This window comes from Magnolia sinica, chromosome 4, assembly GCF_029962835.1.
Source record: "Magnolia sinica isolate HGM2019 chromosome 4, MsV1, whole genome shotgun sequence".
Lineage (NCBI taxonomy): Eukaryota > Viridiplantae > Streptophyta > Magnoliopsida > Magnoliales > Magnoliaceae > Magnolia > Magnolia sinica.
In genome coordinates, this window is record NC_080576.1 from 16,870,084 (window position 1) to 16,887,310 (window position 17,227).

Genomic DNA, 17,227 nt, shown 5'->3' on the forward strand with positions numbered 1-17,227 from the left:
AATCCACCCCGACCATTAGGTTTGTGAGAGAAATTAAGCTGTGAGACTCTAACATCAAGTTGATACTTAATTCATGAGGGCTACACGAAGGGAAACAGTAGGAGAGGGGGACAACTACTGTTGACTTTGTACAAGGTCCACCGTGATGTTTATTTGGCATTTACTCCAAACATTATCCACTTTATAAAAATTCATATATGGGGACCAAATTTTATGCCTATAAGTGATTTATGTGAGCTACACTAAGTTAAACAATTTGGATGCCCAAGCTACTTTAAGTTAAACAATTTGGATGGTGGGCATCGCTTGCATTGTTTGTGCATATGTGGTCCATCATAAATTATGAATGTCTTATGTTTGATCCTTATGACTATGTTTTCCTCATGCACTATATTATTGGAGTTGATTTCACATACTCATCACGATTGGGCCATCTCTGTCCCTCCCACCTTGTTTTCCCACCTGTCTCATACATGTTGATGTAATTCTTGTAAGTGGCAACCTATACTGGACGGTGTTGAAACTGCAATGTGGTCCCATTATGATACATGCATGATTTAGATTGTCCATCCATTTTTCGATATCATTTAAGGGTATCAGACCAAACTTGAGTAAGATCCAATTCTCATGTAGCCCTTGTAAAAATCCAATGATATGCATCCTCTCCTGCTTTTCTTTGGTGTAGCCTACTTAAATCATGAACTTGCATAGTTTATTAACTTTTTGGCTAACTTTTCATCACAAACTTAATCATTAGAATGGATTTCATGAACGCATCACAATGGGACTAGACCCGTAAGCAAACCTGCCTTGGTGTGTATGAAAGTCTCCAGTGGGACGGTGCACAAGAGACCACCACTATATATATATATGTGTGTGTGTGTGGCTCATAGACCACCGCTTGGTAGACGCCCCGTTACTGGCAGCGTCAGTAGCCAATCCGCGTCCGGGAGGCTCGTGCGGTTGCGAATCCGAAGCAGATGATCATAGGCTCAGTGGCCCCACAATGATACATGTGCTTTATCTACACTGTCCAATAGCTAGTGGCAGTGTCCGATGCAATCCCCGTTCATGAACATCACGGCACGAGCACAGTACACGAAAATGATCCTTTCCACTCACTTAGCTACATTACATGCCATTGGAATTCTAAGGAAACTCGCTCGGATGAGATATATAGAGGCCTTCTCGGAACATATGCAAATATAACATATGTATAAAATATGTAGTCCCTCCATCTTGTACAGGTCAGATTAATTTAGATTCCAAAATTAAATGAGGTCCAGGAAAGATTTCTATTATGCTTGAATTAGTAACTGACGGTCCATATTAATGCATATAATTTTCTATGTAATAAGTTTAATTATTTTGTTTTTGCACATTTAAGTATTTTATCCATCATTCCACTATAATGAACTGTCCTAATTCCTTAAATATCTTCCAGTTATCACTTGTGAAGAGATGTTCCTTCTTCCATCTCACGCGGGGATGAAGAGGTAAAACAGATTTCAAATTGATCCGAAACTTCTGTGACCCTAAAATGGTTTCAATAGTATAAGTTCAATCTCCAACCACTATTTGTAGTGTAGTCTAATTTATCTTTAGATCTGTCTTATTTTTCCATTCAAGCCTCAAGACACATACGCATATATAACATATGTATAAAATATGTATTCCCTCCATTTTGTACAGGTCAGATTAATTTAGATTCCAAAATTAAATAAGGTTCAGGAAAGATTTCTATTATGCTTGAATTAACAACCGACGGTCCATTTTAATGAATATAATTTTTCATGAATAAGCTTAATTATTTTATTTTTGCACATTTAAGTATTTTACCCATCATTCCACTATAACGAATTGTCCTGATTCCTTAACTATCTTCCAGTTATCACGTGTGATGATATGTTCCTTCTTCCATCTCACGCGATGATGGAGAGGAAAAACAAATTTCATATTGATCCGAAACTTTTATAACCCCCGGAATGGTTTCAACAGTAGACGTTCAATTTCCCACTGTTCTTTGCAGTGTGATCCAATTTATCTTTAAATCTGTTTTATTTTCCCGTTCAAGCTTCAAGCCTAGCTCGCCACCGGTTTGGATATAATACATACTTCTTGATGGGAATCACAGAACTTGCTAACCTCCATACACCAGCTATATAGCAGGTGTCTGGTACACCAGCCAATCTGCTTCCGTACAGCGGACACCACTAGTGGCACCGTCAGTTGATTATCCGCGTCCCCAAATACCCGCACCCTACGTCATCATTCATTACATGCAAAACGTCAATGCTACATCATCACCTTCTCTCGAATAATGCAGCGGAATTCGATCGATTGCCCGACGCATTCGCTGCATTACAGCGCGTCCCCCCCTCTCATAGCAGACAAAATAAATCACTAAGGCCCACCATACGTATACGTCACATTCAACCGTCCACCTGAATGATACCGTTTTAGACGGTAAACTCAAAAACGATGTTGATGCAAAGCTTAGCGGACCATGACCTGGGTAAATGTGGGAACCGAGACGTCCACCGTTGAAATCTTTCAAAGTTCCATTGTCATTTTTATATGAGATCCAACCCGTACATAAAGATTAAGGGAAAAGCCAAATACCAGGTTATTCAAGACGTTGGCTCAATGTCGTGACCGTGGTGTGGCTAACTTGAGTTTTGGATGGAGTTAATCTATAGCATAAAGTCTTATAATAGTCGGTGGTTAACGATGAACGGAGTGGATTTCATGAAAACTTCACAATAGCTGCATAGGCATTTAGGTCACAGGGCGCGCGTGGAAACAATACCGCGAATCGCTCGCAATAGCTTTATACCCGTCATAATCCAACTACCGGCCGGCGGTCACCTCCCTCCCTCTCTCAACGTGTAAAAGCCCAGCCCAAATGGATGCGAATTGCCTGTGCTGTCCGCTGAAATTTCCTTTAGCAATCCAGTCCGTCCATCGGTTTCGTAAGCTCCGAATAAAAATAGAGGCGAAAAGTTAGGCAGATCCAAAAGTGAGTTGGGCCACACGGAAGGAAACGGTAGGGATTGAACGCATCCCATTGAAACTTCATGGTTATCTTGTTTCAAGCTAATATTTATGTTTTCATGGTAGGTTCATCCACAGTTTGGATGGTTCCAATGCTGGCCGTTTCCAATCTGACTGTTTACTGTTGTGTGGCCCACCTGAGTTTTGAATCTACCTAATATTTGAAACTGATGGACAGAGTAGATTTCTCAAGAACATCACGGTGGGCCCCATGTAGCTTTCACCCATAAGAATTTCCTGTTGGAGGGGCCACAGTCAATTCGAGTCCCAGCCCAAAAGCCTTACCCACCTTCTCTTTTTCCACCTTATCAATGTTTTCACACACCATGTCTGCATGGTGGGGGAAGAAATTCCATTCCAGTAGAAAGAAGAAAGAACAGCAAGCTCCAATCACAGATGGGAAAGGAAAATCCAAGTCCAAGAGTTTCGATGAAACCATCGCTCGAAACTCTGCAAAGAAGAGTAATTTTGATACTGGGTCTTTTTCCGGTTTCGATTCTGATATTGTATTGGAGAAGCAGGGCCATCCGCTACCCCGCCCGTCAGTTTTGACGGCCTTGTCCCCTGTTCATGATCAACAGCTTATTTCTGGGTCCATCTCAAGCGTCAGCTCTTCCGGATCTTCCGATGATCGGCCGGATGTCGGATTCGTCGGTCTTTGCAGGTACCCAATTGCTTGAAATGCTGTGAATTTGTGTTTTTTGAGGCTACGTTGGTAATGGGTGTTTGGGTTTTTCCCTGGTGTTGAGAATTCTGCGGCGGTTGGTATGTCAGCGTCAAGCAGGTTGTTGTTGTTTGATTGTTGGAAGTTTTGGTTTTGATGGATTTTTGCAATATTCGGGAATTATGATGTCGACTGGTTTATGGGTTTTTGGTTTCTCTCTCATTGATTGCTGCAAGTTCTGTTCTTATCATAATTGGTGTGAAATTCTGTTTTGTTGAAGGTAGATTGATTGGTATTAATTGTTTAGTTCTGTTAGTTTGATTTGGATCCTGTGGTGGTTGTTATCTGGATCTGGATTCTGGATATTAGTGTTCGTTTGGATGCTCTATCAAACTGAATTGCAATTCATAGACTACTAAAAGTGTATATTCAGACTGAGTTTCTTTACCATTCATGACGAGAGTATGGGTTCCTGTTTCATTCAAGTAGGAATTGAAAGAAATGCAGAAGCAAGTCGACGGTTTCTTCACATGATTGATATTAGGAAACCATTATTTATCCCATCCCATCTTGCTTAAATTGAATGTTTGTGATTTAATTTGCCGTTGCATCCAATTGTAGCCATAGTGTTGAATTTGATTTGGACTGAGAGCCCGGGCATGCCGTGTATTTTGGAGGAGTAAGCAATCAAAATATTATAATTTAATGAATTTGGTTTGTTTGTCTGCCTCAGGAATTATTGTAGTTATTGCCATAATCTAAGGTTTTTGGACTGTCTCATAAATGTTTTAATATTGTTCCTCTTTTTCATTAAAATCTAGACCTTTGCAATGTTTGCAGCAGGCAACCGTTATGAGTTCTTATGAATATTTTGATTTTTTTTTTCTTTGTGGAAATTAGATATTTGGATCCCACAAACACACCCAGGGGCAGAAATCCAAAACCCAATTCTGAAAGACAGGAACAGATTGCAGAGAGGCATCTTGTTTCAAGTAGTCCGTTTCGAGAACATTCCAAATTTCTAGACGTGTCTACTTCTCCAAGAAGTGAATTTCTCACACATGGTTCCGCTTCACCTCCTAATGCAAGCACCTTATTCAGTCCAAGAGCATCTGTTGAGATAGATCTAAACCCAAGACCAAGAAGTCCATGTCCAGGATCAAGAGGGCATACAAGTCCAACATCGCCTTTGCATCCACGAGTCTGTGGTTTTAGTGCGGAATCTTCAATGGAGAAGCAAGAAGATGTAAAGAGTCGGTGCCATCCGCTTCCACTCCCTCCGAGTTCTCCCAATTCACATTCCTTGAGAAAGAATGGGTCGAATGACACTGTTCAAGGCCTCTGTTCAAGATGGAAGAAGGGAAAGCTTTTAGGAAGGGGAACGTTTGGGCATGTATATGTTGGATTTGACAGGTAAATGTAATTCCTCTTGTGTTGAGTCGATTCCTGTTGAGTTTCTTTCCTTTTCTTGTCCACTAGAAGTAACAAGATTGTATTTGGAAAAGTGAAAACATTACAAGGCCAAGCGAAGAAAATCTAATTTAGTTTTGTGTTGTATTTCTGTCTGACAGTGAAAATGGAAGCCTGTGTGCAATAAAAGAAGTCAAAGTCATTTCCGACGATCAAAATTCAGAGGAATGTCTCAGACAACTCAATCAGGTCCATCTAACATCTTCTTATATAATTTAAACAATTTATATAGTATGTAATCTGTATTTTAGGCTGTGTTTGGGTGGGAAATTGAATTGAATTGTGTAATTAATTTGATTAAGGGTCTGTTTGTATTGGTGGAATCTAGAAAGTAGATTTGGAATGGAAAACCTTGCATAGAAGTAAATCTATGGAAGAGAACCCTAAATAACCTGTTTGTTTTAGTATAAATGATTTCCATGGAAGTGTGGATAGGTCGATGGTAAAAAATTGAGAGTTGTCTCTTGAAAAACATGGAAATCTCCATTACTTTTTTTTTGGATCGCCCTTTTTTGAGGAAAAATGTGGAAATAGAAATTGATTTCCATAGTTGCTTTTGTTTTTGCAAACGGCAGAAAATGTCACATTTGAGGAAAATGATTTCTTTTCCACAGAAGGAAAGAGGATTCCACCAATCCAAACAGGTCCCATGGAAATGCCCAAATTGGAATTGCCCTAATATTGGTACAAAATGGAGGTTCTGAATTGCAATGACATTACTTTCAAGTCGTACATGAAAGGAGTGTAACTGTTTGTTTCACTGATTTTCCTAGTAATGTAAAGTAAATGTGTCATCATTACGATTTTACCATTGCCAAATCAAACATGTCAATGGTTAGTCAAATACTAATGTATTCAGGAGTCAAGGAATTTGTAATCATTACACTTTTTCATGTAATTACTGTGAAAATCTCTAATCCAAACAGTCACATCAGTGTATTTTGGTGATGATTTGACATCCATCATTATAATTTTACTGCCTATAAATCAAACATGGGAATCGGCTGTCAAATGCAGATGTTGTCAAGAGATGGGTAAAGTAATTTATAAAATTGCACATTTACTTTACATTACTGTGGTAACTAGTGAAAGAAACAGGCTCTAACTGTAATTTGAAGGCTATGTCCTCATTATGAAACTAATGCAAGGGATTCCAATTTCATCCTTTCCCTTTAATTAAATTAGCAACTGAAATTCAGCTTGTAGTGCACACAAATGCACCCGTAAGTAACTCCTAGAACTGAAGAAATGAGGTGCTGATTCATTTTTCTTTCTCATTCGCACAGGAAATTTCTCTGCTCAGTCAGCTTTTGCATCCAAACATTGTGCAGTACTATGGAAGTGAACTGGTACATACTGCCAACCACCTTAAATTTTAATTCCCATTAAAAAAAATAAAATTCCTTCCTCTCTTCAAATACCTTCTTCCAAATGTATGATGAATGAAAGATCATGCAAAATCCCACACTCGGAATGATTCGACATATTCATGTGCAGGCTGAAGGCACACTTTCAGTTTATCTAGAGTACGTCTCTGGAGGCTCCATCCAGAAATTACTTCAGGAATATGGCCCATTTACAGAACCAGTTATTCAAAATTACACCAGACAGATCCTTTCAGGGCTAGCCTACTTGCATGAAAGGAATACTTTGCATAGGTACTTAATTGGGTTGATTTAGTTTTCATGTAATACCCTTGTTGAGTAATGTGTTAATTGAGAACTTTTGTTTCCTTTCTCTAATAACCATAAGAAACTGAAGGAAGTGTCGTTTTGCTTGCCAGGGACATTAAAGGGGCAAACATACTTGTAGATCCTAATGGTAGAATCAAGCTGGCGGATTTCGGCATGGCCAAACATGTATGTGGCTTTAATCTTATAGAGAAATCTATTGATAGAAACCTTAGATAAACTAACTACTTTCATTTATTTTATATAGCATGAACTGTAGTTTGCAAACATGGACTTGGCTCGGGACTCAGTCACCTGTTGACTTGACTCATCAAGTCCACAGTCAACCAGGAGGGTTAGAAAAAAAACAAAAGAATTGTTACTTCAACCAACTGCTCTTCTTTTTCTAAAAGAAAAAAAGAAGTCAAAACCCATACTTCTTTGTTCCTGTTTGTGAATCGAATTCCTGCACTGCAGTAGCATAAGTCGGAGAGCTAAAAATGCATGCTATCTTATTACCATGCATTGCCAACTCGTCTGAGTTGGATGTGACCTGTCTGAGTTGACTCGGACTTGGTCGAGTCCAATCTGGTTGGGCACCATGAGTCAGCGTTAAGAATATGCCCAACTTGACCTGAGTCAGACTTGTAACTTGCCTGAGTCCTGACTTGACTCTGGGCTGGACGAGTTGGACCCAGTTGATGAGCCTTCAAACCATGCTTATTACTTCTTCATATGACTTTCCTTATAATTCCTTGAAGCCATGACATCAAGAATTTTGCGTTTGTGTGTATGTGTGTATGTGTGTGCGTGTGTGTTTCCTTTTTTTGGTTGCCTGTAGGCAATTCATGAATTCTTTTCACTTGAACCAGATTACATCCTGTTCGTCCATGCTGTCTTTCAAAGGAAGCCCTTACTGGATGGCTCCTGAGGTGACTAATTACACTTTCTACTTTATTGACAACATACACAATGCTTGATTGAGCATTTGGTTGGTCCAGTAAATGGTGGATGTGCAGGCCACCTTTCGATGATCAAACTATTCATATGGTGGGACCATGGCAGATGGGAGATACCCCAAAAAAATCCCCTATCAGATGATCTTAAGTGACCAATGTAGGCCCCTTGTTAAGTGTGGACCATTGGTTCTAATTTCCTGCTTCCATCAGATTGCTAGGATAATCTGACAGAGCGGATATTAGTTCACAGCCCATCTGATAACGGGCGGTCCATGGTTCACCAGCTCAACGGCTTAGGTTGCTGAAAGTTGGACCCTGCCCATACAATTTCTGGGCTCAACAAAAAAGATGCCACCTCCGACTTATATGCCACTTCTTTCTTTTCCTGTATAAAAATAATAATCACTTGTGTTTGCTTGTCCACATGTACATCATTTCCATACAGGTTATAACAAACAGTAATGGCTACAACCTGTCAGTGGATATTTGGGGCCTTGGTTGCACGATTCTTGAGATGGCAACGTCTAAGCCTCCTTGGAGCCAATACGAGTGGGTGCGATACTGATTTTCCACCATCTTTTGTCAACTAGCTTACTTGTGTTTGTTTTCATGCTTCGGTTCAAAAATCATCCATCTAATCTTATCTGTTCTAGCTCTCGTAAGTGTTTACATGATTTTCTTTTTCATCTTCAACATTCACCTAAATTATTTGTGCTGAAATTAACAGGTGGCTGCAATATTTAAAATTGCGAACAGCAAAGATATTCCAGATATTCCAGATCACATTTCTGATGATGGGAAAAGCTTTCTGAGGCTCTGCCTGCAACGTGATCCATCTGCACGTCCCTCAGCAGCACAGCTGATGGAACACCCTTTTATTCGAGATCAATCCACTGCGAAAGTCGCAAAGATCAACACGAATAGAGATTCATCACAATCGTCCATTGGTAGCAGCTGTATACAGGTACAGTTTTGTAGATTCTTTATCTCTTGGCTGCAAGTTGAACTATATTCGAGTCTCCTTTTCATGTAATCCTCATCGTGGGCCTGTAGTGTACTAGACCATCTTCATTTGCATTGCCATGTTACAAACAATCTAATCCATTTGTTGGTTGTTGTCCCGAAATATAGCAATCCTGAAATTCAACCAAAAGATTATTCGCCATTCTTAACATTGTTTTCACATCTCATGCAGCATTGGATATTCGGAACCTTTTCAAATTGGAAAACTTCTCATAGTTACCACTCTTAATGCTTTCAACTAAGACTACTCTTTTTGTGAGCAGAACATGACAGAATTTCCCAGAAAGAACTTTCCTTCATATGATGGAGATAATGGGACGAGATACACGGCTGGGTTTTTGAAGACTTTTAAAAGCTCAAGGTACAAGACACAGCCAACCTCTCCGTCTGTTCCTCTATTTTTCTTAAGGGTGTGTTTGGTTGCACAAAAAATTATGAAATTTTGTTAATCAATGTAATTTTGGTGCAAAATATCATGAAACTTGGTGCAACCAAACGCACCCTTAATCTTCTACTTGGGCATTGGGTTAAGAAGCAAATGATTTGATGATTACATTTCTTTTCCTCACAGTGATCAGGTCAGCGCACGAATGAACTTGTCTTTGCCTGTGTCTCCATGTTCAAGCCCATTACGGCATTTGGGACCAGCCCACAAAAGCTGTTTTCTATCTCCGCCTCATCCTGTCTATACAATGGGGATTAGCCATGATGGTCTGGTCCATCATTCAGTCTCTTCTGGAATTTATCCAAACACGACAATGAAACTGACAGTGAACTATCCTGATCCTTGGCCGGACAACTTCCCCTAGAGCGAGACACATGCAAACGGTGTATGTTTGTGACAGGCAAGAATGCTTTGTCTCCAACCATGCCAAACACACCTTGCATCAGACTAAGGCATCTGTTTCAAAAGCATTCTTCAACATCCATTTCGACCGGAACAAGATGTAGTCTGCTCATCAACGTGGAAAGGGTCTTAGACTTCGGTTTCAGGCAACCAATTCGACGTACTTGGAGGATTCTTGGCAGTGAATAATTGCATGGACTGTGCACGAAAGCTGAAGGATGATGATGAGCTCGAATTTGAACTATGGTTGTGAGCTGATCTCCTTGATTCTGTTTGTAACATTTCCTTGTATGATCTTTGTAACTGGTAGGCTTCATATTCATTTTCTTTATAAAGGAAAAAGAGAAAAGAAAAGAAAGGAAAGAAAATCCCTCGGTGACGTGGTCTGAAAGCAAGATCTAGTCTTCTAGCCAATCAATCTTTAAACCATGTTAGTTTTAGACATATCTTGGTCATCAAGCGCACCATTTGCACACAGCCACTCACCTGTACAAGATACTGGCTGTTTCTGTTGGTGTGATTTGTGGCATATGCCCCGTCCCCATGTAGGGCTCAAAAGATGAAAGGTCTGGAACGTTGATGTAGAGTGGGTCGTGGACACTTTCATGTCCAAGATGGACCAGAGAAGGCCCGATAGGAGGCAGAAGTCATCAAGACTGTCAGAGCTTTAAAACATGCATATCTGACAAACTGGAATGAGGTACCCGATGTACCATATATGATTTTGGGGTAGGACGAGCTACTTTGGCCAACCAACCTGGCTTTGCGGGTTGCGCAACCCGCCGAATTTGCGAGATTCCATCATATTGACGATTGAATTTCATGTTTATTTCCGTTTTTATTATTTTTAGTAAGTTTTAGTTTGATTATAACTCTTCCCTTTGAGCTGTTAGAAAAATTAGGAGAATAACATGGTTAAGTGACAAACGACACTTAAATTTACTATTTATAGTAAGTTACAAATTTTAGGGAGTTTTAGTTGTAGTTTAATTCTGAAACTTATTGTGAGGCTTATATCCCTATTCAAAGGGTTGTAAATTCGTTTTTAATGATTATCAATCAATTTTAAAGTTTATAGAATTTATTTTCTATTTTCTTGTTATTTTCCTCGTGGATTCAAAAAGTCTTTGTAGGAGTCCTGAGAAGTTCCATGGATTCGGAGGCTGTGTCTTATTTTCTATTTTCTTGTTCTTTTCCTCGTGGAGTCGAGAAGTCTCCGTGAAGAGTCCAAAGAAGTTCCATGGATTCGGAATTGTTATCCCCTTGAGGAAGACGGTGCTCGACCTCACGTCCTTCCCTGGGTCAATCGTGCACATGTTTGTGTGATAGTTAACTCCGATATGAGTTTTTTTTTTTTTTTTTTCAATCTTAGGGTAACAAAAACTACAAGTGGAGCCAAGAGTTTGATATGCAATACAAGAAATTATATAATGCTTGGGCCAAGACTTTCTACAATAGATACAGTTGGGAGCGGGCTGAGCGGCCCACCTGGCCCTGCTTTGGACCGGGGTTGAGCGAATTGGTTTGGTCCATCGGTTGGGCTCGCACCTCTCAAGTATGACCTGATCAAATTGTTACCCGGGCTTGGGCTTATGTCCTTTTAGCCTGACAGGGCCTTGCCTGACTTCGTCGGTACATTGATATCGTTTCAATCATTTGTTAGGCCGCGGTTGCAGCACACACATCTTGCATGTAAACATTGGCCTTCATTTTTATTTATTTATTTTTTTTATCGTCTATTTCTTTGTGAATGTGTGGCCCACTGACTCAAGGGATGGATTAGGAACTTCAATCCTGGGAGAGAGGGACTTGCTCATTTTTTAGGTTAGGCTGGGATAGAACCGGGTCCAACCAATTTTTGGACGCGGATTTCCTGTGAAAGCCTTTCTCAGAAAGTTCCTGTGAAAGGATGGTGGGTGGGGCCCACTGCCATGTTTATGGGAAATCTACCCCGTTCATCCGTTTTTCGAGATCATTTTAGGACAAGAGAGAAAAAAATGAGTTGGATCTAAAACGCAAGTGGGCCACACGAGAGGAAACAGTGGAGATTGAAATACCTACCATTGAAACCTTCCTGGGCTCCACCTTGATGTTTATAAGTCATTACCACGGGATGAAGTGAAAATAGAAAAAAAATTAGCCTTATATAAAGCTTTTATTGCCACAAGAATGTTTCAACGGTTCTCACTGAATCCCCACTGTTTCCTCTCGTGTGGCCCACTTGAGTTTTTGATCCACTCATTTTTGGTATAAAATCCTAAAATGATCTTGTAAAACGGATTAACGGAGTAGATTTCTCACAAACATAGCAGTGGGCCTCACCCAGCATCCTTGTGCAGGAACTTCCAGCATGTGGCTTTCCCAGGAAATCCGCGTCCCCAATTTTTTCGGCTCGAGCTTGAGCCCGCTCTTCCAGGCCTATGCCAGGCTCAGGCCTTATCTGCAAACTGCCAATTGCCGCCTGTGGGGCTTTCAGTTGATATGAGTGGGACCGTGGCTCAGTAATTGAAGCTGTAAATATGAAGGATTCCACCTTAGATTGTCCACAAACCAAAAATTCCCACGGCGGGAAGCTCATAGACATTGGATCTTTTGCCTTATTCTGGTCGTACGTGGACCTTTGCTCTATTTTCTTTCTTAACCGTGTATTTTACGGACATAAATGAAGGGTTAGGATTTTCTCCTACTGAGAGATTTTGGTGGATGGGCCATGGAAAGTGGGTGGAGTCGTATCAGTGGTCTTGGTCACTGGACTATGAACAACAGGGCCCAGACTTGTTTGTATGCAAGTTCCAGAGAAAATACACGGATACGCTGACAGGTCCATCTGCAGGCAGTGACTGTACTCATGGCATGCATGTACCTTAATCCAAAGGGTCCGAATTGTGGGGTCTACTTTTGATGATCTGTGGCTCTGAATTCAGCTTGATCGGATGATCCCAACGTTGTGAAGATTTTGTTGAATATTGATGCGGGGAAGGGTGTGATGTGGAAGATCACCGTCTTTCTCAAGTGATTAAAACCAGGGTAGTTTTTTGAATCCATGAGAGAAAAAATTAAAATGATTTTATTGAATAATGTCTAATGTTTTTTTTCTCAATTACACCTATTACTTGTAATTTCTAAAATGAAGGAAAATCTAAGGGCGTACTCCCTATATACAACAACACAAATCCGGTTAATTAAACATGGGAAGCTAACGAATTCAATCGATTACTTAAACATCGAGTCTAACCTCGTGATTTATTCATATGAGTCCCCAAATCTAGCCGACCTATCACTGACTAATCAAGGCAATTGTAACTAAATAAAGACCTACCTAAAGCCAAGACAACCAGGGGACGGATCTTAATTAACAAACCAAACTAACCTACTTACTCTTTTAACCTAAGAACTAATGATTTATGGTGATTAGGATTAAATCGTCATTTCCGCTAGTTGCGAATGAGACACATTATAAACTTAGCTAATAAAAATCCTGATCACCGCGCATAAGAAATCTCGCTAACAAATTCATTCAAAAAATGTCTTGATTATTCGAACAAGCTCTATACTACTCGTTAATGGGATACTAAATACGAAACTATAAAAAAACGTTCGTCTTAACGAGCTTGACGTCCATCACAGGACATTGAGTCGAGATCGTGTCTCGAATCGCTTAACTTAGACTCGCAATACCAGTGCATGAGATGTGTGAATGCCCTTAAAATTTGTCAGGAACTTAAGTTAATTGTCTGTATCCGGTCTTTGCCAAAATTGTGGTTTTTGGATCATTAAATGACCAAATTTAGGGCACCGATTTAGATTATTACCATGCTTACATCCATATAATTTTATACCTGATCGACGCTCGGTGATCGTCGATCTGGGTTAGGGCCTTTTCGGTTGATCGACAAGTTTGGTTATCTGAAGATTGTGTCCAAACATAGATTGCCTATTGTGACACTTATTCCATGTCTTAGATTGACCAGTATACCTCCTGGCGGGTCCCATTAGTTGGAAACAACCCCCTTCATGGTTAGCATGATGAATAAAGGGCTTTTGGGGTCATTTGTGCACCATCTGACACTATAAATACCATTCCATTTCACACCCCCTCATCTCGTACGAATTTACCCTAGAAATTGGGAAGAAAGAGAGAAAGAAATGGAGCAAGGGAGAGAAAGAGAAATAGGGTGGGGTCTTTGGTGTTTGCTTGCATTAGAATTCCTTCGACGAAACTCGAGCTATTATAGTTTCACCCTGTCAAATCCACCCCTACGTGCGATCAAAGGTAAGAAATGCTTCCTACCTCCCAGTTAAACTATCTCATGTTAGATTCTATGAATCTTACCTACGTTTCAGTTGATTCGATTAGAAATTGATGTTTTCTCCATAAAACCCTAACCCTAAGGGTGCTAAGTCAGACGAATCATTTTAAAGGTACGAACCATTATTCCTAGGTTACCATTTATTGACTATTGAGAGTCTTAATTAATAGTTATTTGTTGTGAATGGCTTGATGCATGATAACATGTCTATATTTCGATTTTAATTACAAATCATGCTATTGCTTGTTTATTGATGCTCACATATTCGATGAAATGCCTGAATGAATATGTTGCTAAATTTATGGTCCATTTGAAATCTCATCATGATTGTCTAATGAATTATTAGCCCTTAATGATGTTTAAAATTATTTACAAGTTGGATTAGTTAGTAAATCGTCCAAACCAAGAGGTGGCCCGAGTTAGGTTGGCCACCATAGGCTTATTCAATCGACCCAGGTTGAACACGGACGACTGACAGTAGATGGACTACACGTGATACTTGCATCTAATGCTGATTGTGCTAGGGTTCTTCTAGGTCAATCAAATTAATCTAATGACCGACTGATCATGTATGTTCACCATGTATGACACGACCAAATAAAATATAGGATAACCTGTTCTCATGGATAGGTCCATTCATAACTGTTAGTGCATTACAATCCTATAAAGACTTATGAGCCAGGCATGATATGGTGGGATATTATGTACGAGTTGTCGGCCTACACTGGGGTGGCGAGCATCCCCGTAATGACTAGTGAACACTGATGGAAATGAAAGATTGTTGTTTGAACAACCCTTGTCAAATAGTTGGCCGATTGTTTCGTGCTAGAATACCGTTCGAATGACCCGAGTGTGAATGGAATTGGGTGATGAACCCTTTCATTTGTGTTGATTTAGTTTTTATGTGACAAGCCCGCACCTCTGAACTGAGTGATCATACTCTGTGTTTGGGTGACGACTCATCTCAGATTGATCTTCATACCTTCGGGTATCATATTATACTTTTGAAATGGTTGATTTGGGAGATATAATAAGTGATACCTGAATTTGGATAAAAGGGACACTGGTGAGGAGCTGCTACATATCACAACGAGTTACATGATCCGAATAAGGACTTGTGATATAATGTCGGTATCGTAGCTTCGCCAATCTACTATATAAATTGGAATTAATAATCATTCAACTAATCATACGCATCAATCGCATTACACTAGAATATGATGTTGTGATTTGACATCAGAGTCGTGTGATGAGGAAGTGTTGGCATTTGCAAAATAGGAGCATGCATCATTCATAATTTTATTCATACATTTAACAAGAGTATTTAGGAAGTGATTGATTTCTTGTTTATGATCACCTGCGCTGATTGAGTCGATAACATGTGTAACTAAGAACTAATTGAAGCATTAAGTTAGCTATTCACTCCCACCTAGGACAATATTTTAAAATACCAATCAAGCGATGTTGTTGATGCAGGTGCTATAAAGATCTCCATCCGGTAGGCTTAGACCGGCTTGCGCTTTCGTCGTTAAGTCTTAGGAGTGTCGAACAAAATTAGAAAGCTTACATTTATTTCAATTTTGTGTATGTATATATTGGAGTCCCCGATTGGGTGTGCTCTTTGTGTTGATTTTCTTGTATGTTCATTATGGCTTGTATAATCCCCATTTTAGGCGATCACCATTATTGGAATTGTACATTTGACTATTAGCCTTGTACTTCTAGAATTTGTTATCTCTACTTGACTTTTGAAGCTATTGATCTAAGGCTAATCTGATTATTAATCATGGGAGAACGTTAACTGGATTGTGCGAGCACTTAGGAACTCGCACATGTGCATTTTTTTGTTAGGTTAACACCCAGGAACTCGGGATCAGAGTCTCCATACCTGGGTGCCGATTTTCGGGGCGTTACACTTCTAACTAGCCTTAGCCTATTATCTCTTCTTAGCATTAGCATTTGATACGATGGAGCTGGCACTGGTGTTCAGTCTAATCGTACTTTGATGTACATTCGGATCCAATAATTTTCAAGAAAATTATGAGATATCGGATCTTATTTGATTTTGCACTTACTTCTACCTAAAGATGTGGAATACCTCTTAGTGCCTTAGAAGTCTACGCTTTATTATGAAATTATTTTGTGATTTTGAAAGTCGCCCCATTCTAGGAAGTCATACTCTGTGGGGATTTTTATTGCAAGATGATTTTGAAATGTGTCCAACTTATTGGTTGTCTCCACTGGGGATGTCTATGGGACTTCAAGTATACTGGCTTTTATTGAAACATGTGAGGGGTTAGTGCGTATGATGGTTGCTATTGGGATTGTGGTTTATATATATATATATATATATATATACACACACACACACACTTTATTGATTGTATTTTAGTTGTTGCAATTGGGACTAAGATTTGCAGGGGATGGTTTTTTAGTGCAAGTCTATTTGGTAATTGTGATTAAGAATCCAATTAGCGTAGTTGATTGATTTCATCGTCTCACAGAGTAATCAGACTTGATTGCTTTTGGGGTCATCCAGATTGTCAATTGTGATCAACTCTGGCTTTTATTATGGATGTTGTAGATTTTTCCATGGATGACGATCAGGATTTCAATTTACGACCAATCAAGTTCGACGTCTTGCGAGTTTGTGGTTAAGATTCCGATCCATAATCATTTCTATTATCCCACGGCTTCGTGGTCAAGATTTCGATACATGATCGATTCCGTCATCCCAAGGTTTTGTAGCTCTTTAGGGATTTGAAAATGTTTTTATATTTTTGAGAGATAATCCAGTCTATCGGATCGGGAATTGATGGTTGCAATTGATGCCGGTTTTTATTGGAAATGTTTTGAGATTTTTGGAATGATTTGGTTCATCGGATTGTGAATTGATAGTCGTGGTCGATGCTGGTTTTTATTGAAAAATATTTTAAAATTTTGAAAGTGATATAGTCCATTGGATTGTGAATTGACGGTTGCAATTGATGTTGGTTTGTATTGGAATTGTTTTGGTGATTTTTGCAAAAGATCCAGTCCATCGAATTGCGAATTGATGGTCGCGATCGATGCCGGTTTTTATTGAAAATATTTTTGAAAGTTATCCAGTCCATCGGATCGCGAATTGATGGTCGTGATTGATGATGATTTTTATTGAAAGGAAAACTAACCTCACTTTGTTTGGCTTCTAGTGTTCTCTTGATTGACACAGTGATTTTATGGGCCATAGT

General features: G+C 39.6%; 1 protein-coding gene across 2 annotated transcripts; it reads left to right on the plus strand.

Annotated features, from left to right (window-relative positions):
- The first annotated feature begins 3,139 nt into the window (after positions 1–3,139).
- On the plus strand, positions 3,140–10,066 carry LOC131242612 (mitogen-activated protein kinase kinase kinase 3-like). 2 transcript variants are annotated; one of them, XM_058241365.1, is made up of 11 exons: positions 3,140–3,718; positions 4,619–5,131; positions 5,290–5,377; positions 6,475–6,537; positions 6,686–6,846; positions 6,972–7,047; positions 7,731–7,790; positions 8,263–8,370; positions 8,545–8,781; positions 9,104–9,201; positions 9,412–10,066. In XM_058241365.1, the coding sequence occupies exons 1-11, from the start codon at positions 3,366–3,368 to the stop codon at positions 9,647–9,649; spliced, it is 1,995 nt and encodes a 664-aa protein (XP_058097348.1). In that variant the 5' UTR covers positions 3,140–3,365; the 3' UTR covers positions 9,650–10,066. The 2 variants fall into 2 exon arrangements, with proteins under 2 accessions (XP_058097348.1, XP_058097349.1); XM_058241366.1 differs by lacking the exon at positions 8,263–8,370.
- The last annotated feature ends 7,161 nt before the right edge of the window (positions 10,067–17,227 follow it).